At 42.4% G+C, this 27,412-nt stretch overlaps 1 protein-coding gene across 1 annotated transcript in view; it reads right to left on the bottom strand.

Moving 5' to 3' along the window:
• The window catches only part of Ncam1 (neural cell adhesion molecule 1), a 301,497-nt gene extending 274,880 nt beyond the window's left edge, over positions 1–26,617 (bottom strand). Inside the window, exon 1 of the mRNA XM_059267822.1 lies at positions 26,262–26,617. Coding sequence (XP_059123805.1) covers positions 26,262–26,313 — 52 coding nt within the window. The 5' untranslated portion in view covers positions 26,314–26,617. The remainder of the gene's footprint in view (positions 1–26,261) is intronic.
• Positions 26,618–27,412: the final 795 nt, after the last annotated feature.

Raw genomic sequence — 27,412 nt, forward strand, 5'->3', positions numbered from 1 at the left:
GACAAAGAACAAGGAAACAGAATTCCAGTGTCCTGTAACAACATGCCCCATGATCCGAACCCTCTCCAGGAAGCCCTGCCTCTTGAACTTCCAGGACAGCCAAGCTAGAGGCTAAGCCTCTACCACTGCACCTTCAAAGACATTGAGGATCAGATTTGTGATGCAGGCTCTCAATCCCAGCTACTCAGGAGGTTGAAAACAGGAAGATCACAAATTCAAGGCCTGCTTGAACTACAGCGTGAGTCCAGGTTAGCCTAAGTCTTAAAATAAAAGGTGAGAGAGGGCTGGGTATAAGGCTGAGTGGCAGTATGCTTGCATGGCATGTGTAAGGCCCGGGGTTGATACACACACACACACACACACACACACACACATACACACACACACACACACACACACACAATTCAAACCGTGATAACGGATGATTCTCTTGTATATTGTGATACTCTAATAATGAATGACACAAAGTAACAGTGGAAAAATACCCCAATCAAAAAGCATTGATAAAAAACATGTTTTCCTTCTTCTAGAAGACAAAGACATTTTGAAGAACTGGTTATTTGTGCGTGTGTGCCAGGAGTAATCACAGCATGCTTGTAGTCCATAAACACAAATAAAATTATCATAACTATTCCCATAAAGATGTCATGCACATAAGCTGAACATTATTAAGAATTATGGGTAAATATTAGCAAGTACTAGGATAAAAACAAACCTTCAAAGTTATAAGCAAATAAATTCTAAAGCAATTAATGGTCTCACATGACAACAAAGAAGAATCAAGATTCATCAAGGTTGTGACACATGCCATTATTTCATTCCTTTTTATTTCCAAATAATATTCCATTGTGTAGCCATACCATGTTCATGAGTTGAAGGACCTTTAGGTTGTTTCTATTTTTGATTATGGTTAATAAAGTTGCATTACGATTACCGGGCAAGTTTTTGCATGAACACATTTTTTAATCTCTAATAGAGTGAAGCTAATAAGTCATGTGGTAACTCTGCTTAATGACCACCAGACAGTTTTCCAAAGAGGCATACCACTTTTTCCCCGGCAGCAATGTGTAAGGGTCCTAGTGTTTTCACACCACTGTTCAAGCTTATAATCTTTTTTTTATTGTTATTGCCATCCTAGATGGTGTGATATGGTATCTCACATGGATTTGATTTACTGTGTCCTAATTGCTAAAGAGACTGAGCTTCTTCAGGACCTCTGTGGCTCTGGCCATTTGGACATAAACTGAGCTTTTCAAGCATGCTCTGGTGGAGGAGATACTCTCTATTCCCACTTTGGCTCATGTTTTAAATCATGAAAGGTGTTCCATTTTGTCAAATACTTTATATGAGTGTGGAAATGATCACATGCCTTTTCATACCAGCTTGTTGTCACATATTTTTTGATATGAAAAATATACAATCTTTAAAATGTGTGATGCATTATATACACACACATACAAGTATATACATGTATGTTGATAGATAAATTTACAGGTGTATAAATCTATACATATATATAGTACTGGAATCAAATCCAAGGTCCACATGCTTTATCATCAACCTATGTTCTCAACTCCACCCCACATTTTTATAAAATGCTATATTTTATAAAAAGTATTTTAACAAAATGTTATATTTTTTAATTTTATAAAAAGATTATAAAATGTTAAATTCAAATTAGTAACTAAAAACTATGAAAAATTATGTCTGTTAAATAAAAACCATGGGATGCCACCATGCTGGATTGAAATCCTTCACTGGGTACCAACAAACCAAACCAAACAAACACGGACTTGCTCATGCTTAGCGCCACACAATCCAAAGGAGGTGGCGGAGAAGAAGGCAGACTCCAGAACAGAAGGTCCCAGTCTCTGTGATGCAGAATCATATCAAAGACCCTTTCAGAAACTGGAAGAAATGCAATGTTAACCCATCAGTTTTTGCTATGATTCTACTTCCTTGTTCCTATTTTACAAAACCCATTGTTCTCTTACTGCCCAAGGGGACTAACTTTATTTCATAGAATGAATATTGATCCAGCTTTATGAAATGAAGATAAAAAAATAATTAGATACACAACTAAATTTGTTGTAATTTGCCTTTTGTGATATCAATAACAAAGAAACTGTTAAGTAATAACAAAGAATGACATCAGTTAAGTATTTATTTATTTAAAAACAAATTTCTGATGCAACCTATCATAATCTTTTTGAATGGTACAAAATGTGCTTTACCTGGACCATCTAAGTTTCTGTAGCCCTACCTTTTCATATTCTTACAGAGCGGGCCCAATTCCTCAGAAAAGTAATCTAAACATAATCTAAATGTCTGTGAATCACTCCACGTACACTCAAATTAAACAGAATTGCCAAAGAAACGAGCATGACAGAAAGCCATTCAAATAAAATACAAATGGCGTCACCAAGGGATCTGTGGTCTACTTTCAAATACCCACAGTAGCACAATATGAAAGAGGCCAGTAACAAGTAGCTTCATGGATAGTCAAACATCCATGAAGCAGTGATGTTCTTAGTGAAACATGTATATGGCCTTTGGAGTCAACTACTCCCTGGTACTTAACAAAACCGTTTAGAGCAATGAGCTTTGTCTCTATGATGGCATATGAAATTTTTTGTCAAAATCTATGTATGAAGGCTCCTTTCTAAAATTCAAATCTAATTGGATATGTCACAGTCTGTGCAAAATATTTTTTAAAAAACCCTAAAACTACATACTGTAGCATGAATCTTAAAGGTACTTATTAATAAAATCAAACCTGAGGCCAGTTATTGGGGTGAGTGCTGGAAGATCAGAGAAGCAGAACAAGCCATAGCTACCTTACCTCGCCAGTTCCTCAGCTGATCCTGTTTCCTCAGACTGGAAGCCTCTGAGTCCTTATCCAAATGAATCTCAGCTAAACTGCTTCTCAAAAGCCTGAATGCTTAACCAGCTAAAAGCTTCTAGTTTCTGGTCCTCACGTCTTATATACCTTTCTGCTTTCTGCTCTCACTTCCTGGGATTAAAGGCTCACTTTCTGGGATTAAAGGCATGTGTCACCATGCCTGACTGTTTCCAGTGTGGCCTTTAACTCACAGAGATCCAGACGGATTTCTGCCTCTGGAATGCTAGAATTAAAGGCGTGAGTGCCACCATTTTCTACCCTCTGTATCTAGTGGCTGTTCTGTTCTCTGACCCCAGATAAGTTTATTAGAGTGCACAATATTTGGGGGAACACAATACCATCACAACATACAGTATATTAAACATCTGAAATACTTAATGCATCTAGTGAGCTTCAGAAACTACAGTGGCTAATAGAACTGTTGGCAGCTAGAAGGAATACCTGGAGGTGTGCTGTATGGAGGGAGAAAAATGTGTTAAAACAGCTTGCCTATGAAACCTTAAGGGATGCCTCCATTGCATCAAGAACATTTCTGTTTATTCTCGATGTTTACACTCAGCCAATGAGTCCTAAAACACAATGATGCGAACACAATGCCATTGTTATTAGGAGAATTTCAAATATATCATTTAAAATCAATTTGGGGAGCAAATTACATCTGCAAGACATTAAACAGATTGCATTTTTCTACAGGAAATACTTACACATAATTTACTTAATTTCACAGTGCGTCTCCCTGGCCCTGTATTCCCACCCTACAACAGCAGTCTCTTAAGGTTCCTATTTCTTTGTTCCTGTTCGACTGATGGAGTCTCCAATATTGTACATATCATCAAATTTTCATTCTCTTTGCAGATGCATAAGGAGAAAATGTTTATAAAAGTACAGAGATCTTTGGCCAGGCAGTGGTGGCGCATACCTTTAATCCTAGCACTTGGGAAGCAGAGCCAGGCAGATCTCTGTGAAATCGAGGCCAGCCTGGTCTACAAAGTGAGTTCCAGGATAGCTAGGTTGTTACATAGAGAAACCCAGTTGGGGGGTTGGGTGGGGGGAGCGGTGAAGTACAGAGATCTAAAACAGAGAAACTGCATTATAAAAGCATGAGTCCCTTTGGTCTCCACCCCAGAGTCCTGGATCCCTGCACACCAGGACTGCACCACATAAACCACAGTAGCCAAAAGGGACTCTTCTTCCACCAAACACTGCACTGATTCTCCAGCATTCAGCCTTTCCACTTGAATGGGATAAAAACTCTTTTGAGAACAACAATTACAATCCCCCCATTTTTTTTCTCAGGCGTACTATTGGACTTCTTAATGCTCGCACAATGCAAATAAAGCAAGCTTCCTTTCACAGCGTGATTAATATGCAAAGACCGCCTGCTTTTTTAGTGGGATGTGAAGAGCCACCAACAAGCTTTTCTAAACCCAGAGGTTTCTACAATTATTTCCTCTGTTTATTTTTAAACAGAGGATCACACAATAATGCCAGGCACTTTAGCTCTAATTTGCCAATATTTTGTAAACAATGGCAACTTAGATTTTTAAACCTTTTGTGTGATATTTAAAACTATGGTCAACTATTCAGTCTTATGTATTAATTTTCTGCCCCAAATCTAGGAGACTCCTTTCCATGGAACAAGATTCAGTTATAATTTTTTTTTAAAGGAACTGAATTTACTTTCAAATAGCAAATAATGCACCTGGCATAAACCTTTGAGGAAAAAAAATCTGCTATTGGTATGACTTACTATAAATTCCAAAATGAAACTAAGAAATTACATTTTAATAGTAATCCACCTATGTTATACCTTAGTAAAACTTGTGACTTTTCCAAATTATTACATTCAATATTAGACTATTTTAACAGGAAAAATGAATAAAACTTGTTCAATAAAGCAATATCATTAAGAATATTAAATATTTATATAGTAGATCACATACATATATACTCATTAAAGATAACTTTTAACCACAAATTTCATGTATTATTTCTTGCAGAGGGTTTTTGTTTGTTTGTTTGTTTGTTTGTCTTGTTTATCTTCAAGGGAGGGTGTCTTAGGGTTTCTATTGCCGAGAAAAGACACCATGACTCTAAGGGAGATTCCATAACCCCTTTCTTGTATCCTTGACTCTAGCGCCAGAACCACATGGCCAAAGCTGCCAAGTTCTGCTGCTTACTAAAGTTAGAACACGGCCCCCTAGTTCACTCATGTCTGCATGAGTTTTCTGGTTTGGGTGATTTCGTTCACTACATAAGTATGGCAGTCCTGGCACTTGCTCTGTAGACCTGGCTGACCTGGAACTCAAAAGATCCACCTACCTCTGTCTCCTGAGTACTGGGATTGAAGGCAAGGCATGAGTAACCATGCTTGGCCCTAAGATTTTCTTGAATTCCTTTTCACAAGATGGATGTTTAGCTGGAAGAGGCCCTGCCTTGGGGTCACCACTCCCTTTATTCTATTTAGTATCAGGTTTTTCTTTAAACTTTTTACCTCCTTGAGCACTGGACTTGACTCCATCACACTTCCCGGTGTTCCTTTTCTCCTCAAACTGTACATTCTTTAGTTTTCCTTGTTCAGAGTGCTCTTTTTCATTAAAAATCCATATAAGCATGGCCACTAATAACCAAGCAACACTGTCAATACTAGGCTGCCTGGAAATCTCCTCTGCCAAAGCTGTTCATTCATAGCTCTTCAATCTAGCCTCAGGCAGATTTTTTTGACAAGAGTAAAAAGCAGCCACATTCTTTGCCAAAATATCACAAGAATGTTCTCTCGGCTAATACTAATATTCTTCCCCTCTGAAACTTCTTGAGCTGGACCCCCACAGTTCAGATCACTCTCTGTACCACCAAAGTCTTTCATTAAGTCCCTCTTAAAGCATTCAACTGCCTTACAGTTTCAGAGTTTTAGTCTATTATGGTCATGGTGGTAAGTACGGTGGCAAGCTGGCTGACATAGCACTGGAACAGTAGCTGAGAGTTCTTCATCCAGATAGGCAGACAGCAGCAAGAGAGACACATAGGGCCTGGTTTGAGCATTTCAAAACTGAAAGCCACCCCCAGCAACACGCTTCCTCCAATAAGGCCACACCTAATCCAAGAAGACCACACCTCCTAACCCCCCTCAGGTAGTGCCACTCCCTATGAGCCTATGAGGGTCATTTTCATTCAGACCACCGTAGGGTGTATGTGGTGTGTGGTGTGTGTGCACACTCCTGACTGTGAGTGCAAGTGCATGTGGAGGTCAGAGGCCCCTGAACTTCTAGGAATTCCCCTGTCCCCACCGCCCATCTCACCTTATGAGTGTATGAACTGCAGGTGTGAACTTCCAAGCCTGGCCTGTATTTGAATGCTGGAAATGAAAACTGAGTTAAGGGTAGGGTCCTGGAGATTGGTCTTTAAGTTTGTGCTGCAGCACTTTACCCTCTAAACCATCTCCCCAACCCCAGAGTCTTAAATTCAGACCTATCAGACATGATCATTAGACCATTCACAACAAAAATTTCAACTGCCTTACTATTGGAATCCACCTCCAGTGCTCCACAAAGAAAACCCCATCATCCGGTTATCTGACATTTCCAATTACTGTTTTAAACAAACAAACAAACAAAATGATCAATAACTCAAACATCTTACTTTAAATTTGAAAGTTTTTTTAAAATCAATGTATTAAGCCTCAAAACTTGATTTTATGCTCTCTTGTAAAAATTGTTGCTATAGTTTTCATATACAAGAGGAAGATGCAACTTATTATTTCAAATTGAATTTCAGAGAAGCTATTCCAAAACTATATTTGGATCAATACCAGTCACCGCCCATGTCAAACCCATCATGCCCATGCTGACAGTCCCAAATCCCAGGATATGGAACTCAATCTATCAAAGAGATCTGCATACTCTCAAGATGACGGTCCACATCAGTTCAGGGGCATCAGCAAAGCAGTCAAGATACCACATTTGCTTCCTTGTGAAGCGCTGTGCACCTCATACAGTCTCCTCTCCACAGGCCATCAGGTGCATGGCTGACACTACCAAGTTCATCCCAAGATTCGATTCCTTCTCTTTCTTTGCACCTTCCAACCCTAAGTCAAAATTCATTGCCAAAAAAATTAAAAGCGCTAATGAATTTGTTTTAGTCTATAGAAGAAGACGAGAACGAAAGCTAAATTAACAATGTCACTGTAAGACTCTTATGCCAAGCTAGTTGACAGTGTGCAAATTTAAGCTGTTTATCACAAACAAAAGGTTTAGTATTTGCAAATGTATGGACAGGTCTGCCAAGATGGCTCAGCAAGTCTACCAAATCTGACCACCTGAGTCAAACCCCAGACCCCACATGACCGAAAGAGAAAACCAAGTCCCTCTAGTTGTCTTCTGACCTCCATACAGACACACACACACACACACACACACACACACACACACACACACACGTGCACAAGCACATACCACAATAAATAAATGAATGTAATATTAAAACAGAAGCACAGATAAGTTGTAAAGTAGTCGATATATTTCAAATTCATGCTTCCTTAAGGAAGCTCCACCCCCACACATATTATTACGGTTGAATAAAGTAACTGTCTGAGATGTCTGTGACGGCCTTACTCTTAACACTGTACAGGGTAGAAAAGAACAATTCAGAACAATATATTGATTTGCCTCCTAGTGATTTAGAAGGACCTACTCAGAATATTCCTAGGAAAATCAAGAAAATGATTTTGTGGGTTTCTTATTTACGTACTTTTAAATTCCTAAGTCAATTACTATGTGAAATATTTTCCTCAAAAATTAACACCAAGAGTCTAGTTTGATGATAAAGAAGCACAAACAATAAAAACATTCTTTGTGTGAGGCTGGAGGAAGAAGAAGGGTGGCCTTCATGCCCAGTTATCTTAATTAAGTCTGACTGGCAATTTAAATTCTGATTTCAAAGCCAATTTAGCTCAAAATGACCTCCAACTCTAATCTAGGACAGCTAACCAACTTACTTTCACTCTATTATCTTCAAAGAACACCACATACCAATCCTTTTTCCCCCCTCCATTTATAACAGATGATTTTTAAAACTAAAAAAAAAAAAAGATATTATGAGCTCGATACACAAAAGGAAAAAATAATCCGAAGAGTGAACAAATGCATGTTAATTATCTCTTCCTGACACTCCAAGGTTTCTTTTTCCTTCCATGGGAATGGATGCTACAATGTAATCAGAACAATGTGGTCTAGAGCCTTCACAAACTTCCTGGGTGCCCTCCCCTTTACCCTCCAATTCCCAGGATGGCTTTGAGAAGCACAGGAGTTATTCCAGGCATACTAGGTCAAGAGAACATCTCTAGTAAACCTACTATTGCCTAGCAAGTCTCAGAGGAGGCCATTTGTATGCACAGGCAGGAACTTGCTCTTCTGGTTCACAGCACTGTTGCCCAGCCCATGGCTTTATAGCCAAGAACTGTTGACTCTCGGGCCACCCTGAAGTCATCTGAGAACTTTTAAGTTTCTAAAAGTTCCTCAAAAGCCTATGGCTGGCCTTCACACTTTGAACGTTCAATCCCTTGAAGTTGCCTTCACCACGAGCCTTTTTTAAAGGGTGTCTGTTTTTGATGTGCCCACAAACATCTATCTTTTGCCGGCTTCTTTCCATCTCAACAAATCTACACTAAAATGTGTGGGATAAAAGGTTTCAAATGCCTGCATTGGCTTGTAGTGATTAGGAACCTAGGCAGGCCACTAGGAGCTTCTCTTACCACTAACTTCAACCTCGCAAACATTCATGCTCATGAAAACACACACACACACACACACACACACACACACACACACACACACACAAATGAGAGAGAGAGAGAGAGAATCAGACATACACACAGAGTCAGATACACACATGCACACACATACTTAATTGTAAGTTACAGAAGGTAGCAGCCAAATATCTTTTCTACCTTCATAGAAGTCTTCATTTTTATTGACTAGGAAGCTACAATGGAGGAGCTAAGACTCATTAATTAGGGCAAATGTGCTCTATCTCAAACAGGGGACTAACTGGAATCCTGAAGGAAAATACACCCAACACATTTCTTTCACTCAGAGAAAGACAGGAGTCTGACTGTTGGAATTTCTTAAACCAAGTAAGCCAAGAGGAAATGTATGCACAAATGAGTAGAGAGGAAATTCCCCATCTAACATCCCAGAGGTCTCTGCACCATCACCCTGAAGCCCAAGCCCACCCACATGGCTCCTCACATCCTTTCAGTGTCTGACTCCTAATCACAGCCAAGGATGATCAGCATTTGAGGTGACACATGGAACATGAAAGGAGACACTAAAGCATAATAAACATGAGCTTGGAGGACAAACAGATGATATAGAAAGCAAAGGAAAGTTACCCAAACACTGTGCAATGCAAACAGTTCTGCATCATGACAAAAGGATGCTACCAAAAGAGACATCCCCACAACAGCAAAGAGCTCCTAGAAATCAAAAAGTTTAGCAGAATAGAAAGTTCCAGAAAAGAAAATCCCAGGAAGAAAAGGGAAATGTTATAAAGAGTATTAAGAATAGAAGGTATTAAGAAAAATTAGATAATTAATTTAACTTCTAAAAAAAGAATTTAAAAAAAAACAAAGAAAATCTACTAAATAATATAAAAATACCTCTCAGGACTGGAGTGCACAAATTTCCAGATTAAAATAGCCCACAAGAATCAATCCCAATATGAAAGTGCAACCTACATAAAATCCCATGATTAAGAAGTTACAGAACACAATAGACAAAGAGAAGATCTTCAGTTCTTCCAGAGGAAATGTAAGTATCAAACTAAAAAGTAGGAATCAGGATGGCAATGGACTTTGCCAGTACACTAGAAGTCAGAAACATAAAGCCTCAAAGTTCACAGGAAAAATAACCCCCAGGAGGCAACGGGAAGCAAACATATTTGCATGTCTCAAGAAGAGACTTAAGTTGCACTCCAAGAACTTGAAGATAACTAGTGACAGATACAGAGAAAAATAACCAAAGAAACCTGAACCCATTACAAACTCCTGGAAAAGCATAAAGTTATATCAGAAAGGAGACAAAAACCATGGCATTATTCAAGGCTCAACTGTGATAACGGTTATGTGGTCATAATGCTACAAAACATTAAATATTGGTTTAACCAAAAATAAGTATTCTGTGAGACAAAGGGAAAAGGAAGTAGGTGAAAATGTGATGTGTAAGCACTAATCCCTGACAGAAAAAAAGGTAACAAATAATACTTAAACTGGAAGATTGATAAACTATAAATATGGAGGTAAGAAATGTAGAAAGTGGATGCTTTGGAAGAGTCAAAAATAAGGGATGGGAGAGTTGAGGAGGGCAGAGAGGGCTAGGACATGAGTCTAATGTATTTTATTCCAAACCACAAAGAACTATTCAAGTTCTATGCAGCCATCTCACCTTGCTAAAAAATAAAATAAAATTAATTTCAATAAAGAAGAAAAATAACACCAACTAAGCAATTCCAAGTAATGACCAGTGCTTTTCATCTCAAATGTACTTTAGCTCAGCAGAGAAGACTTGGCTGACCCACTAACCAAGTTTGCCTTCTAGTCCTGTGGTAAACACCATGACCAAGATCAGCTTGAGGAGGAAAAAGATTACTTGGCCTACACATCCTGATCAGAGTCCATCATTGAGCGAAGTCTGGGTAGGAACTCAAGGCAGAGAACCAGAAGCAGGAACTGAAGCAGAGGCCATGGAGGATCACTACTTATGTAGTTTGCTCTCAGGCTCAGATTTAGACACCTTTCTTATACCTCTTGAGATGACCTGCCCAGGGGTAACACTGCCCAGAGTAATCTGAGCCCTCCCACATCAAGAAAATTCTCCACAGACTTACCTCCAGGCCAATCTGATATAAGTAGTTCCTCAGTTAAGGTTCCCTCTTCCTGGGTGACTCTAACTTGTATCAAATTGACATCAAACTAACCAGGACACTCGTCTCCTACTGCTATGAACTTCAAACCAAGCTGAGAAATAGCTATATAACAAAGCATCTCTGGAATAATGAACTATGAAATAACATATGTCCTAAGTCCTTGGAGATTCGAGTATATCTGTATCACAAGTGAATTTTCAGGTGAGCAGTTTTAATTGTACTGTCTCTCTTTTTTTTTTTTTTTCCCAATTTGCAGTTCTTAAAGACATCAATACTAGGGTCTAGATTTGCTTTGTCTTTCCAACTGTATAAAAACGTGAACTCGCACACTGAAACAATGTGACTGGCATCTGCTCCTTGTAGCCAATCATAATTGTTTCCTCTAGCCAGTGCTATATTATGAATACCTATTTATGCTATGCTTTGCTGAATACCTATTAATTTATAGCGTGTTTTGTTATAAGCACTCCTTTGGCATTTTGTGATGGGCGGGGTTTTCCTTTTTTGTCCAAATACTTTTTTCTCCCATCTGTTGTCTGATTTTCCTACTTTTTCTAATCCTTTCTTTTGCCAAGCTATAATTTCTTTTTACCAACAGTGTACCTATCCCTAACAGTCAAGGTCCCCTGATTCAAATTCAAACCCCAGAGCCCTTATAAATGGAGTAGAAGCTAGGAAATTAAGAAAAGATGTACTCTCTGAGCAAAGATTTAAAAGCTTCCCTGTGGGACAAGTGCATACCATTTAACTCCTGGACTTTGGGATACCCATTTTGGCAATCCATTCTTCATCTTCTAAAGAAGTAAGGTGGCCCGACAAATGACTTCCAGACTAGTGAAGTGTCACCAATATGATCTTTAGCAGTTAGCATTATTTAAACATCCTAAGTTTTATGGCTCCACCAACATAGCAAATGGACAAATTTGATATTATAAGCCTATCGAAATAGTAAGAAAAATATATTTACACCAATATGATTGTGCATGCTTTATATGTTGTACACATGTGAGTGCACATGTGTGTGTACACTGACACATGCACCTGAGGAGACCAGAAGAGGGCACTGGGTGTTCTTCTCTATCACTCTCCACCATGATCCTTAAGACAGGGTTTCTTATTGAACCCGGTGAGTGCCATTTTCTGTCTAGGCTGGTGGCCAGGGGGCCCCAGCCATCTTCCTGATTCTTTGCCCTCCCCACCCTCAGCAATGGGGCCAGAGGTACAAGCAGCCATCCCCAGCTTTCACATGGGTGGTGATGATCTAGACTCAAGCATTTCACCTACTGAGCCATCTCCCCAGCCTTACATTTCTAAAATTCTACTTTTCTCAGAGTCAAAATCAACTAGACTTTGCTCTCACGGGAGAGAAAACAGCTACGCAATCCACCATGGCATACCTACCTCAACTACAACTCATGGTGATCCTGAGTTCTCAGGAAATGAAAACTAAATGGGAAAAAAATGTGATTTTAATTATAATCAATATCTAAACCCAACACTAATTGCATAGTCCTTCACTGGGAACTTTAGCAAAAGGAAAAGGAAGAGGAAAAATTGCCAAGCTCACTATGTACCAGACAGTTACATGAATTACCTCACTTCCTCCTCACAATAACCCTATTAGGCAGGTATTATTATCACTGCCTCGCATATAAATAAACCAAGTGTCAGAAGGATTAACTAAATGCCCAGGGTCATAGAAAGGGAAAGAACCACAGTCTGAAATGAAGATTTGGAACTAAAGGCCCATGGTCTCCACCCAAAAGAAAGACCCTGCACTGGCTAACAGATCCTGAAGGCTGCCAGACTGTCATCTAAATGTTACCCCAGTAGAGGAATGCCAGCATAACTTGTGTTTGACACCACCGCTTCTAAGCAGAGTGGACACTGGGAAGTGAATGTGATATTTTCATTATATCGGAAAGAGTAGCCTATCATAACTCTTGCCACTCCTTTGCTCATCTGGTGTGAAAAAACAAGACATCTAATCAGCAGAAAGCACAACAAATCCCAGGGGTTCTACTAAAGCTAGGCACAGTGGCTCAGGGCTCTAATCCTGTCACGGCTGAGGCTGAGGCAGGGGGATCTTGAGTTTGAGGCCAGACTGGATTGCATAACAAGACCTTGTCTCAATAAATAAATAAATAACAAAAGGGAAAATATAAAAATGTGCTACATGCAGTCAAAGCAGCTTGTTGGAGGTACAGACATACAGGTTGTGGGGTTGGAGAAGTGACTCGGTGGTTAAGAGCACCGGTTGCTCTTGCAGAGGACTTCAGTTGGCATTGTGGCTCCCAAATGGCAGTAACTCCAGTCCCATGGGATCTGACACCCTCCTCTGACCTCAGTGGGCACCAGGCACACAGGTGGTGCACACACATATGTAGCTAGAGTTTTTCTGCCTGGCCCACAGTCAGGACAAATCTCTCTCACTTGCCAGTCCCACAGCCACTCAGACCCAACCAAATAAACACAGAGACTTATATTGCTTACAAACTGTATGGCCGTGGCAGGCTTCTTGCTAACTGTTCTTACAGCTTAAATTAATCCATTTCTATTAATCTATACCTTGCCACATGGCTCGTGGCTTACCGGGATCTTCACATGCGGCTTGTCATGGCGGTGGCTGGCAGTGTCTCTCTCACCCTTCCACTTCCCAGAATTCTTCTCCTTGTCCCGCCTATACTTCCTGCCTAGCCAATGGCCAATCAGTGATTTATTTACTGACCAATCAGCAACACACTTGACATACAGACCATCCCACAGCACACATACATGCAGGCAAAAACACTAATATACATAATAAAATAATAAAAAAATAACAGTTATGGCTATCAAAGGTGCCTATACAAGAAGACAGAATGACAGCATCTAGAAATAATTGTCTCATATTATCAACAACAGCAGCTGTGGGAATCTCTGACTGTGACCATTTTCAAGTATCCGGACCTGCCCCTTTGTCCCTTGCAAAGGCTTTTCACCAAACTTTTCCTCTCTGGCTCTTTTCTCTTGGCGCACAATCAGTCAGGGGACAATGACCCCAATATGACATCCTGCTCCCTATAGCATCTCTCACATCCTTTCCTGTCAAGTGTCTTGGATATCATCCATTCCGTAGTGTTTGATTCCAAAGATCTTGGATTTCTCTGCTCAACTGAAACAACTTGAAGGTCACTGTGCTCCTCTGAAACATCTAACTTTCTGACTAGGTCTCCTTTTCCTCACACTCTCAGCCACCACAGAGAGAATCATTGCTCCCCTTTCACAGCATTATCTGCTCTACAACTGATCACAAAGTACTATATTCTTATTACAGAAACCTCAAGCACTATGAAATGTAAGCTTTCCTCTTCCAGTCTTGATGAGAGAATAAGTGAACAGGATATTTTTATTGTTTTAGAAAGTTGGGATTATATATCTAAATAATAGTCACTCCCACCACCTCTTCACCTTCCTTCCACATTGTGGAAATCGTCTAACATTGTAGTTCATACTACTAGGGTATGGTTCCCTCCAGATTATTGACATTACTTTCTGAATTATAGACAGGACAGTATTCTGGATGCTAAATACTACATCAATACCTCTGGGAATGAGAAAGAATCCACAGAGCATTGATTCTGATTCATCATGTTTTCTGTCTACTGAAATAAAAAAAATAAGATTCCTACCACCTCTGTCTTCATCATCTCCTTAGCTAGGCTCTGTACAGACACCTCCCAAATGTGCATGTACCAGTCTGCCTCACCCCCCTTTCTCCACCCCCATCCTTCCTTTAAAGTTCCCCTCAACTATTGGGAAGAGTTCTCCAACCACTCCCAGTTCCTAGGCAACCTTCATCTTGCTAGTGATGTGTTAGAGTCTAGTGATGTGTTAGATTTTGCTCTGGATGCTTTCTGGTATTCCTAGTTGTCTTTTTGCTTCTAAACAGACCAGCTTTCTGAGATCAGGTTGCCATAGAGCTTTGTGTCCCTCCTTCCCTCCCCCACATGTCTTCCCTTCTTGCTCTCCACTGGCTCCCCTGCAGATGACCAACTGAGTAGTTGTTTGGCAAGTAGTGGTGGTGATTTAAATAGGTATAGCCCCTATAGACTCATATATTTGAATGCTTGGTCCATAGGGAGTGGCACTATTAGGAGGTGTGGCCTTGTTGGAGGAAGTGTATCACTGTGGAGGAAGTGTATTACTGTGGAGGGGGGCTTTGAGGTCTCATATATGCTCAAGCCATGCCATAGTGACACAGTCTCCTTCTGCTGCCTGGGCATCAAGATGTAGAACTCTCAGCTCCTTCTCCACCACCATGTCTGCCTGTGCTCCACCATGCTCCACCATGATGATAATGAACTTAACCTCTGAAACTGTAAGCCAGGCCCCAATTAAATGTTTTCCTTTATAAGAGCTGCCGTGGTCATGGTGGCTCTTCACAGCAATAGACACCCTGACTAAGACAGTCATTTTTGCTGTCATTTCTTCTTCCCTCCCCCAAAGCCTACTAAGTATCTACCCTGTACCTTCTAACCCTGTGCTCTCTCTGCTGAAGATGGCTTCACCCTCTCACAGGCCCATAGCTTTTCGTCTATGACAGTACTGTCAAAGTATTTTGACCTGCATTACCGTATGTTTTCCATCACAACGGGTCAGATCTTGTGCACACACATACACACACACACACACACACACACACACAAACACACACCAGAAACAAATGTTTCACAAGACCTACAATAAAATACTCTTTTTCTAATTCATTCCACTGTTGCAATCCATTCTTCCTTCCCCTCTCCCTTCCTTCCTTCCTTCTTAATGTATATAGAAGCCAACTGTACAAATATCACTATGCACTGCTTAGAAAATAATAAGTTAAGATATTAGGATGCCCAGATTTTCCCTGAAACCAACAATGTCCAATTTCCACATTTTATTAACAGTACCATGCTAAGTTTGCAACTTAAAAAAAAAAAAAAAAAAAAACCTCAGTCTTGCTGGACATTATGTCTGTAATCCCAACAACTCAGAAGTCCACCTTTTAGGCTAGTCTGCATTACAAAGTGTGATCCAGGTTAGCCTGGGCTACAAAATGAGACCCTGTCCTTCAAAATTCAAAAGATAATGATGAAAGCAAAGAAACCCAGTCTCTCTCCGGCATCTTCCATTTTGGATACCATGAACCTCACTTTGATTCTCCATCAAGGACATCTCACCTGTGCCCACTACCTACCTCCAAAGTCATTTAAAATGATCCCTTTTCAAAATTAGCTGCTCTATAAAATATATCACAGTGGTTTCCTCCACACTAAGCAGACTTTCTGGTACAAATAAAATGACTTTTTGTAAAAACCATTCAACTATATTTCTCTTGATAAAGGGTAGAGTTGTATTTTCATTTATAATGAGTTTTACACATATGTTCTTATTTTATTCTGTTGAAATGGAGACATCAGTGCTCAAAGGAGATAAGTAATGTCCATGAATTCACTTAGCTAGTCAGAAGAGAGTCAAATTTCAGACCATAATCATTTGATTCTAAATCCAAGTGCCTCCTCTCTCCGTACTTGAGTCTTCCTACTATAGACAGCCAGCATTTTCTTGAACTCTGCTGGTCTCTGGGTCAATTTATCTGGACCCTCTTCTCTCAGACTCTAGGTCTTCATTATGTTTTGGATCTTACAAGGACACATCTTTTCACTAACTCTTTGGTCTGCGCAACCACTGCATTTGGTGCTACAAAAAAACCAAAATTCCTCCACCAATTGATTGTTCCTATTTACCTTTCTGCTAACTCAGAGTGAACGCCACAAGGAGTCCAGCACTGCACATGCGTCATTACCTATTCCCATCATCCTCTCAAACATGGTTGTTTGTTTGTTTGTTTGTTTGTTTGTTTTTAATGACTGTTTTACATCTCGGGCCATACACATTTCATTCGTCTAGCATTTACGACTTTAATGTGACCCGCCATGCCCACCTTAAACTCTCCTCATAGCAACCCCCCTGCAGTCCCATCTCCTTCCATGAGGAAACAGGTCCTCTTTGCCCCACTAACCCATGGTCCCTAAAGGCCTGGATCACATTCTCAGTTCTCCACGTCTTTTTCAGATATTAAAAGCAATCCAGGAGATTTCTGCCTATCCAAGTAGTTGTGACCTGGATCCTTCGCTTAGGGACTAGGCACACAGTATCTTTCATAACTTAACTATGGGAACTAAATTAAAACTTTCTTTGTAACCACATGGAAGCTTCTACAGAGCCAAAATAGTTTTATTTTCTTCTTCAGCCTCTCACTAAGAGCCATGCACAAGACAGTCACAGTAAACTTTCTTTAAACAAACATTTTAGATAAAATCTCTTGCCTCAAGATAAACTAAATGCTGTAAAAACACCTACTGAGTACTTACTATTTATTTAAGCTCGACAAAACCTGGTAGGTGGTGTGGGCATCAGGAGCTCAGGAGTGCAGAGGGATACACACTCAGAAAAGTGAGAACTTGCAGAATGTCAGTGTGTTTAGCAGATGTGCAAACCCCACAGCTCCCCACAATGTCCCGCCACCATGCCTCTTCACTTCGGTTAGACTCAGTGCAGAGCCAAGCATGCAAGTTTGTTACTATCTTTTCCAAGGTTACTTGTTTTCAAACTATCCTTTAGAAAGAGTGTAGATGCAGTTGACTTATAGAAATTATGGGCCAGCCACACCCCAATAAATAATTTTCTCAGGTCTTCCTTTTCTTTCTTCTACTCTCTGGTCATATCCTGTCCCTGTTCCCCAAACTCAACTGCATAGACTTGGCTCAAGTGTTTGCTCCTTTTGAATCATCTCTTCTTCTTGCTCCATCTCATGAAGGCAGACTCATCTCCTAAGCAAAGCTCAAGAGAGCCCCAAGCAGAATTGATTGCTTCCTTTATTGTGGTCAAAAACAAAACAAAACAACAACAACAACAAAAAACCACCATGGAATCATATCTCTATTTGTAAGATGGAAAGCTCTGGAAGCAGAAGCATGTCCCTCTTGACTTTATAAACTGAAACCAGGCGCAATCTCTGACACTGTTTGACCTCCAGATGTTAGGAATTTTTATTAGATAAAAGAATTTGGCTTTGCCTGTTGCTATTCATTGTTCCGGGCAGTTCATCAGTCATGCCTTAAAATGAGAATACCATCTGTCTCTCCTATTGGACAGTTATTTAATTCTGCCTTCGTTTCTCCAAACATCCAATAAGACGTGGACTTCCTCTTCCCAAACTCGCACAGTGCCCTGTCCCCTTTCTCAGGTTTTAGCAAAATACTCCATTATCAATGTGTGCATGCCTTTTCCTTGTTTAACGGCTGTATTCCTCTGCACTGTTAGCCTAGAAGCTGCCTACAAACACTGTCGATAGGTTTAGCTGACCACTCTGCTTCCAATACAGGCACAGAGCAAGCCCTTAGTAAATATTTGCCAAATAAATGATATGAAGATCAAAGGATACAATGGTTCCATAAACTACATACTGATGATTAAGATATAATAATTGGTATTATGGGCCATGTTATCTGCTTTTAGCTACCTAATAAAATTCTACAGCCTTCTTCCCAAGTCACCATTAGTTGGCAGGGCTACTTCCTGCCCAGCCAGTAGGGTATTTATGTCTGATTCATTTGAATAAGCATAGTAATTACTCTATTTTATTCGAGTCGGTAATTTACAAAAATACCTGCAGTGAGAAATCGTAGAATACCTTAGATCTCACTTCAGATTCTCTGGAAAATAAAGGTCAAGTGGCTTCTTTGCAAAAATAACCTTGATTTTGATACATGATTCTAAGCTTGAAAGCAACGCAAGTGGTGTAAGGTCCATGCTCAACAAGCTGGAACTGTTCACCTACATTCCGAAGCAGGGAGATCCAAACAGACCAGAGCACAATTGCTAAAGCAAGACCAGAGTTCTCCAGAGCCCTCAACGACATGAGTGCCTTCCAAGGCCCTGAGAGATGGGCACCTGGGAATGTCTTCTCATGGTCATTCGTTTCCTAAATCCTTGCAGAAGCAAGGGGGGTGTGAATTTTCTTACAGACAGTCAAAATTGTATAACCTCCATGGCCCATGGAACCTAGATCCATCCTTGTACTGATGGCTTTCCATCTTATGATCAAAGCACTTTCCCCTCAAGTATTTGCAGTACATGTGGCAGCGTAGGGACACTTAGCAACCATTTCTTCAAGTCCACTTCTGACCACTAACAAAGCCATAGTTCCCCAATGCTCTTCTTAACATCTTCCCAAAAGACAGCACCATGTCTAAGTCATTTTTTTTCTAGCTCCAGATACATCCATTTTCCTCATTTAATACCCACAGTTCACATCCATTGAATTCTTGTGGTCTCCACAATAGTCAGGACTCCAACACAGAGCACACTAATATTTCCCATTTCACAGGAGAAGAAACTAAAATGTGGAACACAACCCATTCAAGGTGGCTGAAGCTTCAACCCAGCTTGAGTACCTCTCTTCATCTCCAAGCCTGAGTACTCATCGCAGGCTTCCCTGACAGCGGAAATTACATCATCACACTCCACTGTGACTCCCCACAGAGCGGAGAGTTAAAATTTGGCATTTGATAAACATATCTGGTCCACTGTTTAAGAGAATATGTAACAGGATCTCAAACAGTGTGAAATTACCAGGAATGTTGTGAAATGATGAGGTAATCGGAAACCAATGGAGAAGAGGCAACCAAAGGCTTTGTATAATGTTATCCCCCAGGAATTATACAAGACAGAAATAGAGGGAGCTCAGATGCTGCAGTGTTCTCAGCTTCACATCAAAAAGTACTCACTGAGTACGTAGTAGGATGCAGGTTAGACGGAAGGCTTTGAAGTCACATCAGCCACATGATCTTTGCAATCAAGAAAGCATTACATAGATCAAGATGGAAAGAATGCATAACAGGTCCATTTAAATCTTTGATGCCCCATATATGAGATAGGTCCTTCCACTGCAGTCTTTTTTTTAAGTCCCTGATTGCTTAGAAGCTAAATTATTACCGCAGGGAGGGAGAAGTGTGTCAACCTAACCGAAAACCAGTTAACTCAGTGGCTGCCGGTAGACATGGCCTGAGAGCATTTTAAGTACAATGTATTGAAACTGCCTGAAAGGAGGCCATTTGGCACCCAGACCGACATCAAAAGGCACTGTCCCTAATGAGCATCTGCAGCCGAGAGACAGTATTTCAACAGACTGAAACGAAAGGGCACAATGGCACTGTTGCCAGTGCCAGATCATTTACATCCCTCTACATGGGCTTCAGGAGTTAATAACACAAAGGGCTGGAGGTGACAAGGCCATAGTCATAACCTTCAGATTGACTTCTAGATTCCAGTGTCCTGCAGGAGCAAGCGTGTCTACTTGTGTTATCAAAAACATTCTTGCTAAACTATTTTTTAATACTAAAATCTCCAGGCATCACAAAACCTAATCATTAGGATTCAGAAGGGTCCTTGTAAAATTCTGCCTTTCCTATGAGGCTACCTTTTACAATATTGCTGAGACTTGGGGAGTATATTAAAAAGCATGCACAGTTCTCTATTTAATTTTACTCAGAATTTTTCCTTTCTAGCAAAAGGTATCTGAGCCTTGGTCTTTTGACTCACAGCTGAAATGAGCATTATTGATGATTCATGCTTTGAATTTTGTTTAACTCATAATGGGGTTTTAAGATTAGCAAAAATGCTGTTCATAACTTGCTGCCATTTCTTTTAAAACTCCAGACATTCCTTAGTCTATAGGTTTGTTAGATCACCAAACTGAAGAATTATCCATTATGGAGTTTGCATTCAAATATTTATCTTGACACCATAAAGCATTCATACGTTCTCCAGCTCCACACTTCAACAGCACAGGAGAGTCTTTCCAAGTGCCTTTGTCTCCTCCCAGGCTCCAACTGTTTGGGCAGATAGATGGAGACAGGTGCAGCCCCTGCCTCCCTCCTTGCCAATTGGTTCTGGTCTCTGTCATCACAGGCCCAAGATTGTCAGAGACAGTTCAAATGTCCTTCAGCAACAGGTACTCAATCACTCATTTCCCACAAAGTTGAGAAAGACTGTAAAATACCTTTGGAGGTCTGCCAGCACCAGTGAAGGAAGCCACTTGCAGTCTGGAGAGCGGCCATAGTTCTTTAACACCGATGATGTTAATAGGGGGAATCCATCAAACTAATACGAAACACAGCCTCATCATTTAAAAACAAATAAATAAATAAAGTAGTTGCACCAGAAATCCCAAAGTCCATATCTCAAGCAGTGTGAAGTTTACAAATGCTGTCTATATTTTAAGAAACTGAGTTCTGGCAAGAAGAAAAACATCTGTCGTAGTAAAGATTAGATTCTGACTGACAAAATGGTGCTATTTATTTTGAAAGGCAATTAAGACATTGTTCTCAGTGACAGGAAAATTTAGAGATTATTTACATTGAGTTATAGATTACCTATCAGAAGAATTCAATTAATGATAAGTATACTCCAAAGGGAAACACTTCAAAGGCTCTTAGAAGCTGGGGCTCCATGTAACTAATTTCTCCCTTGGATTACTTGCTGACTGGAGTCAATAACCATATCTGCTACAAATAACACACCAATGCCTTCATTTTTCTAATATTGTTGGGGTTTTTTGTTTTGTTTTGTTTTGTTTTGTTTGGCATTTGCCCTGAGTTTTTTTCTTACTTGTATTTATTTTTGTCATGTGTGTGGAGGACAGAGGGAAACTTGGAAGAGTCAGCCCTCTCTTCTATCATGTGTGTTCTGGGGATCCATCTAAGGTCATCAGACCTAGTGGCAAGCACCAGTACCGACTAGGCCATCTTACTGGTTAAGGTCCTACCTATCTTAATTTTAGACTAAGCTCAGGGAAGTACTCACCCATTAAATGAGCAATTCTTAGTTTAACTAAACGACAATGGAAAGACCTAGGAAAAAATGTTTTCCTATACAAAGACCTGAGGTACAGCTTTCTGCTATTATCACAATATTGTTAAAAAGAAAGAGACCCGGAGTAAAGGTACCTAGAAAGAAGGCATCAAGTTCAATCCCTTGGTGGAGGGAGAAATGTAGTAACATGGCCAGCATGGGATAAACGAAAACCTAGCAGGGCAGGTCAATCTTCAGGACTTTATTAGTGGCAGGAGCAAAACCCTTAAATAAGCTGGTATGGTGGCTCATGGCTATAATATCACTTGGGAAGATGAAGCAAGAGAATTCTGCAAAGGTTCAAGGCCAACCTGGTCTAGATGGTGAGTTCCAAGCCAGCCAGGGCTATACAGAGATCCTGTCCCCCCAAAAGCTGAACAGAAACAACAACATTTATAGAAAAACTTCAATAAATGCAGGGCCATAGTTCCACAATTCTGGGTTATAATCTCCACTTGTCTTTAGTCCTGTTACATTTTAAATGAATTCTAAACTCATTTCAATGCTAAAGTTTATTGACAGCAACATGTTTTTGGAAAGAGTTGGGAGTGGTAAAAGGTTTTCCATATTAAGTATGGCTTTATTGTGTTCCTTTAAATTTTGTTCAAACTTCACATTTCCCATTGTAAATGAAAATCAATGTAAAAAAAAATAGAGGTCTGTGTAATTGATCTCACAACAGACTTTGATGAAATGCATCTTCAATTGTTTAGTAAGAGATATTAGGTATATGTTACATGTATGCTACCTTTTATACTAAATTTCTTCTTTCTTATAAGCATGGCATTACGCTGTTAGAAAAACCATTCCCACATCACCAGGCAGGCTACCTGGAAAACAGGACCCCAAGAAAGACACAGGGATCGCCCAATGACAGAGAAATGGAATGAGATCTACATGAACAGCCTGGACATGAGTGGGGGTAGTGAAGGGCGAGGGTCGAGGGAAAGAGAGCTTGGGTGAGTGGGAGATCCCAGCTGGATCAACAACAGAGAGGGAGAACAAGGAATAGGAGACCATGGTAAATGAAGACCACATGAGAATAGGAAGAAACAAAGTACTAGAGAGGCCCACAGAAATCCACAAAGATACCCCCACAACAGACTGCTGGCAATGGTCGAGAGACAGTCCGAATTGACCTACTCTGGTGATGGGATGGCCAAACACCCTAATTGTCGTGCTAGAAACCTCATCCAACTACTGAGGGATCTGGATGCAGAGATCCATGACTAGGCCCCAGGTGGATCTCTGGGAGTCCAATTAGCGAGAATGAGGAGGGTTTATATGAGAGAGAATTGTTGAGACCAAGGTCGGATAAAGCACAGAGACAAATAGCCAAACAAACAGAAACACATGAAATATGAACCAATGGCTGAGAGGTCACCAACTGGATCAGGCCCTCTGAGTGGGTGAGACAGTTGATTGGCCTGATCTGTTTGGGAGGCATCCAGGCAGTGGGACCGGGTCCTGTGCTCATTGCATGAGTCGGCTGTTTGAAACCTGGGGCCTATGCAGGGTCCCTTGGCTCGGCCTGGGAGGAGGGGACTGGACCTACCCGGACTGAGTCCACCAGGTTGATCTCAGTCTGTGAGGAAGGCTTTGCCCTGGAGGAGATTGGAATGGGGGGCGGGCTGGGGGGAAGGTGAGGGGGGCGGGAGGGGGGAGAACAAGGGAATCTGTGCCTGTATGTAGAACTTAATTGCATTGCAAAATAAAAATTTTTTAAAAAAAAGAAAAACCATTCCTACCTATTCCTTAGCTCTTATAGGTTAGACTAGCAAAGGACTAAAATTGTCAGCTAAGCACGTGTTTTAACCGTTCCAGCTCGTCCAAGCACCTCATTCCGTCAGCCAACATCCAACAAACGCTGCTTCCACAGATTCAAATTTACTATGCAATTATGCAACCTGTCTTTTTATTCCTAAGGGGGCAGAAGAGGCACCTACAATGAGACCAGGCAGCACCCGATTTGTTTATTATGCGCTAGGATATTCATTAAGGAGCGCTATGGTTAGCTCTCCTTGTATCTACATTTTCGTGTGCACCAATAACAGAGTTGAATTATACCATTGTCTGTGGATACCCTACAGCAAAGCAGCCAAAAAGGGGGAGGAGGGTATGCATATATATATATCCCTCTTTTAGATTCTTCTTAACCCTTTGACTTGAATTCTCTGGATTTTTTTTTAGGCTGCTAAAAACAACACTTTAATTGAAAATTCTCTTTGTAAACCCACTTCTTTCTTTTGTTAAATAGTCTAGTGTGTGCTTCTTTCTCATCCTCACCCTCTGATCTTAAGGGCAGAATAAGGATGCTTTCGTTCCAGGGAACCCTAGTCAGGATGCCAGCCTCGCTCGCCTGAGCATCCGAGAACACACCAGTGTAGGATTCCCTCCCTCAGCTTCCACGCGGGATCCAAACACTGAGGGTTACACCCATCTCCATCATGGAGAAGACCACCAGGAGCTCCTAAAAAGACACATCGTGGAAGATGAGGTCTCCATTGTCACGCTCCTATCCAGAAGGAAAGTCTCAATAAACACACCCTAAGAGGAGGTCACCCACAGCACCACAGAGAAGGGAACGCCCCTGCCAGTCCTGGGCCTGGTGGTAGCGAGGACCCAGTCGGCACGCCCTGTCAAGACACGCCCTACCACGCCTCGCCACGCCCCTCTAGCCCAGCGTCTAGTCCTTGGCCAGAGGGTCAGCGCACGCGCGTCTATGCTCCGGGCCACATCTTGGGGGATACTGTCCTCTGTGCTAGCAAGCAAAGCACTCCAGCGCAACTGTGCACCAAGGAGGGGGAGCCAGGATGCTACAAGCCAGCGTGAAAGAGGCACGAGTGAGCGAGCATGAGCTAGCTGGATCAAGAGATGTCCCAGCGCCCATCTCTTCCCCATTTTATGTCCTCAGAAACTGCCGGGCAGCTAGGGACAGTATCAGGGCGGGGTCTCTCCTAGCGGGAGGCGAGCGAGACCGTTAAGCTAGAACACCCGAAGACGGTCTTGGCAGCTCGGGCGCCACCCGCGCCGCAATAAAAGCCTCTCGCGGCTTCCCGCCCAGCCAGCCTCGCTCTGATTGGTCGCCGACCGGAGTTGGCTGGAGGCGGTGGCCCAGCACTGCTCTCCTGGTGCCCACAGAGGGGGGCGCGCTGGGTGCTCCCGGGGCCGCCCTGCTCACTCCCCACCCAGCGATCCAGGACAGGTACAGACAGCTACGTCTGGCAGAAGCGACAACCATGTGCGGTCCCCTACGACTAGCCTGCTTTCAGCTGGTGCTTGGCAGCACACGCCCCCCGCCCCAGCTGTCAGCCCATCCCACCCAGCTCTTTGCGCGGCCCCAGCGGCCTTTTCTTCTCCCCTTCTCCCAGTCCACAGGGACGCCAAAGCGCAAATCCTTGGATGGTGTGGGGGCAGCAGCTGGCGAGGAGGGTGGGCACACTGAAGAATTTTCCAGGGAAGCCAAGATGGAAATAGCCAAAATGCAATGTCCCCCCCCCCTTCCGGGATGCTGAGGATCTCTGGGCGGCGGCACAACCCCCGCCACCCGCGACAACATTGCTATGGTCTTTCTCCTGAGCGCCCCATTGTTCACACTTTGCCAGGATCAGGAACATTGCCCAGAGAAAGAAGACTGGGCGAGGTGTCTCGGGCAGCTGGCTACCTGCCATTCTTCGCTGGCACCGTGCAACCCTAGGCTCTCGGTGCGTGTAAAGGCACACGCGCGCACACGCGCGCGCACACACACCAGGCAGACCGGATCACGCCCTCCTCGCCCTCCGCCCCTCTGCACTTCCTCCTGTCAAAACGCGGCGCTGGACCCTCCCATCCCTCCGTGCTCCTGGCCGAGGGCAGGCTTTGCAACTACCCAGCAATTTGGCAAATGAAAAACTAACGTCATTTGCACGGGGGTGCAGGAACGACCACACGGCCCTGCGGTGCTGCCCAGGGTTGCCCCATTTTGCAAACCGTTATTCGGGGCGGGGAAGAAGGGGGAGTGCACGAAGGTTGTGAGCCCGACTTTATCACACCCCAGGACATAACGATGGGGGAAAGCTGCCCCAGCTTTATTGTTCACTCTTCCCGAACCTTGACAAGCCCCTCTTGGTGGAAGACGAGCCCGGGGGCGACACCACCCGAGCCGCGCATCCCCGCCGCCCGCCTTCGGGGAAGGCAAAGCAGCGCTCCCCAGCTTTCCATCACCGCAGCATCTCGGTCCTATACCCCTGTCCCACCTCCGCGGGCACACAAGTGGGAAGGGCGTGCGCGGCCGCCACCGAGCAGGGAGGCAGCCGCGTCCAGCGCCGTCCCGGAGGGCACGGGTTTGGCTGGACAGCAAGGACGATGCGATGCGCTCTCTGCTCAGCTCAGTGAAAATGCTAGGTCTTAGCTTTACACACAAAACCTCCCAAAAGAACCGTGTTCCTCGGGCAGAGGGAGGAAGGACAGGGGCTAGCGGACAATTAGCAAACCCCATATACAATTTTTTAAAAAAATGTACCTGCAGTTCCCAGGAAAAACAAAGTCCAGATGAGATCCGTAGTTCGCAGCATTGTAAACTGCCGGCTGGGAGGGATGTTCTGGCCGCGGTAAATTCTGTGCCTTCCCCTTGCTAGCGACTGTGGACGGCGGCGGAGCAACGGACCGAGAAGCAGACAATTGCCAGGCTGGGTATGATTATTTTTGCAGAATTGTTTCCTGCCAGCCACTGCCGAGCTGCGTTCACGCGCTGAGCGGAGAATGAGTGACAGTCCCAGCCTCAGCACACTCGCAACTCGGAGATCCCTGCGCTGGTCCGGGTTGGCTTTGATGGAACTGGGGATGCGAGCGACGGGCGGGGGGCGGAGGTGAGAACCTCACTGTGTCCTTCCACCACGCCGACCACAAATAGTTCCTCACATCCAGGAGGTAAGAGACAGGGGAGGCAGATGCGGCCGCCTGCAAAACACGGCCTGGAGTCTCCAAGGGAGCCGGGCTCTTTCACACGCAGCCTTCCAGGCTGAGCTGGGATTTCTTCTTTTCACCCTTTTCCTTCATTCATGCCTTCGCAGATCCTTCTTTCCTCCAGCGTTCCTTAATCAGACATTTGAACATTTTAATAATTACCAAAAGAAAAAAAGGAAAAGAAAAGAATTTTTGATTGAGTTAGATTTTCAAAGTTGTGGAATCCCTCCGTTTAGTTACTAAAGTCCTTGCAATAGGAAGCATACGGCTTCGGTTTTTTGTTTTTTTTTGTTTTTTGTTTTTGTTTGTTTTTTATTTTGAAATGAAGGAAACTGGAAATTTGGAGAGAGATGAGGGTTGCGGAGGTTTGTTTTGTTGTTTGTTTCCTTTCTCTTGGCTATGAAGTTTACCTTCCCACAGAGGGAGCAACAAACAGTAGCACATCTCATATCTAGAAAGTGGGGGTGGGGAAGCCAGTCAGAAGGAAACGCAGAGACATCCAGAAGTAATATCCAGAAATAACCAGAAACTGCTTACAGTATTGGAATCCCGCCCCCTCTCTCCCTCTTTCTCGCTGACTTTTCTGTAGGTATTATGGCATGGGAGCAACATTAAGCATTCTCCTTCAACAGAGCACAACCCCCTTCTTAAAGCTATGAAAATCCAATATGACTGAGATATCAACACAAAGACTTCCATTAATCACAC

Source organism: Peromyscus eremicus, chromosome 7, assembly GCF_949786415.1.
Source record: "Peromyscus eremicus chromosome 7, PerEre_H2_v1, whole genome shotgun sequence".
Lineage (NCBI taxonomy): Eukaryota > Metazoa > Chordata > Mammalia > Rodentia > Cricetidae > Peromyscus > Peromyscus eremicus.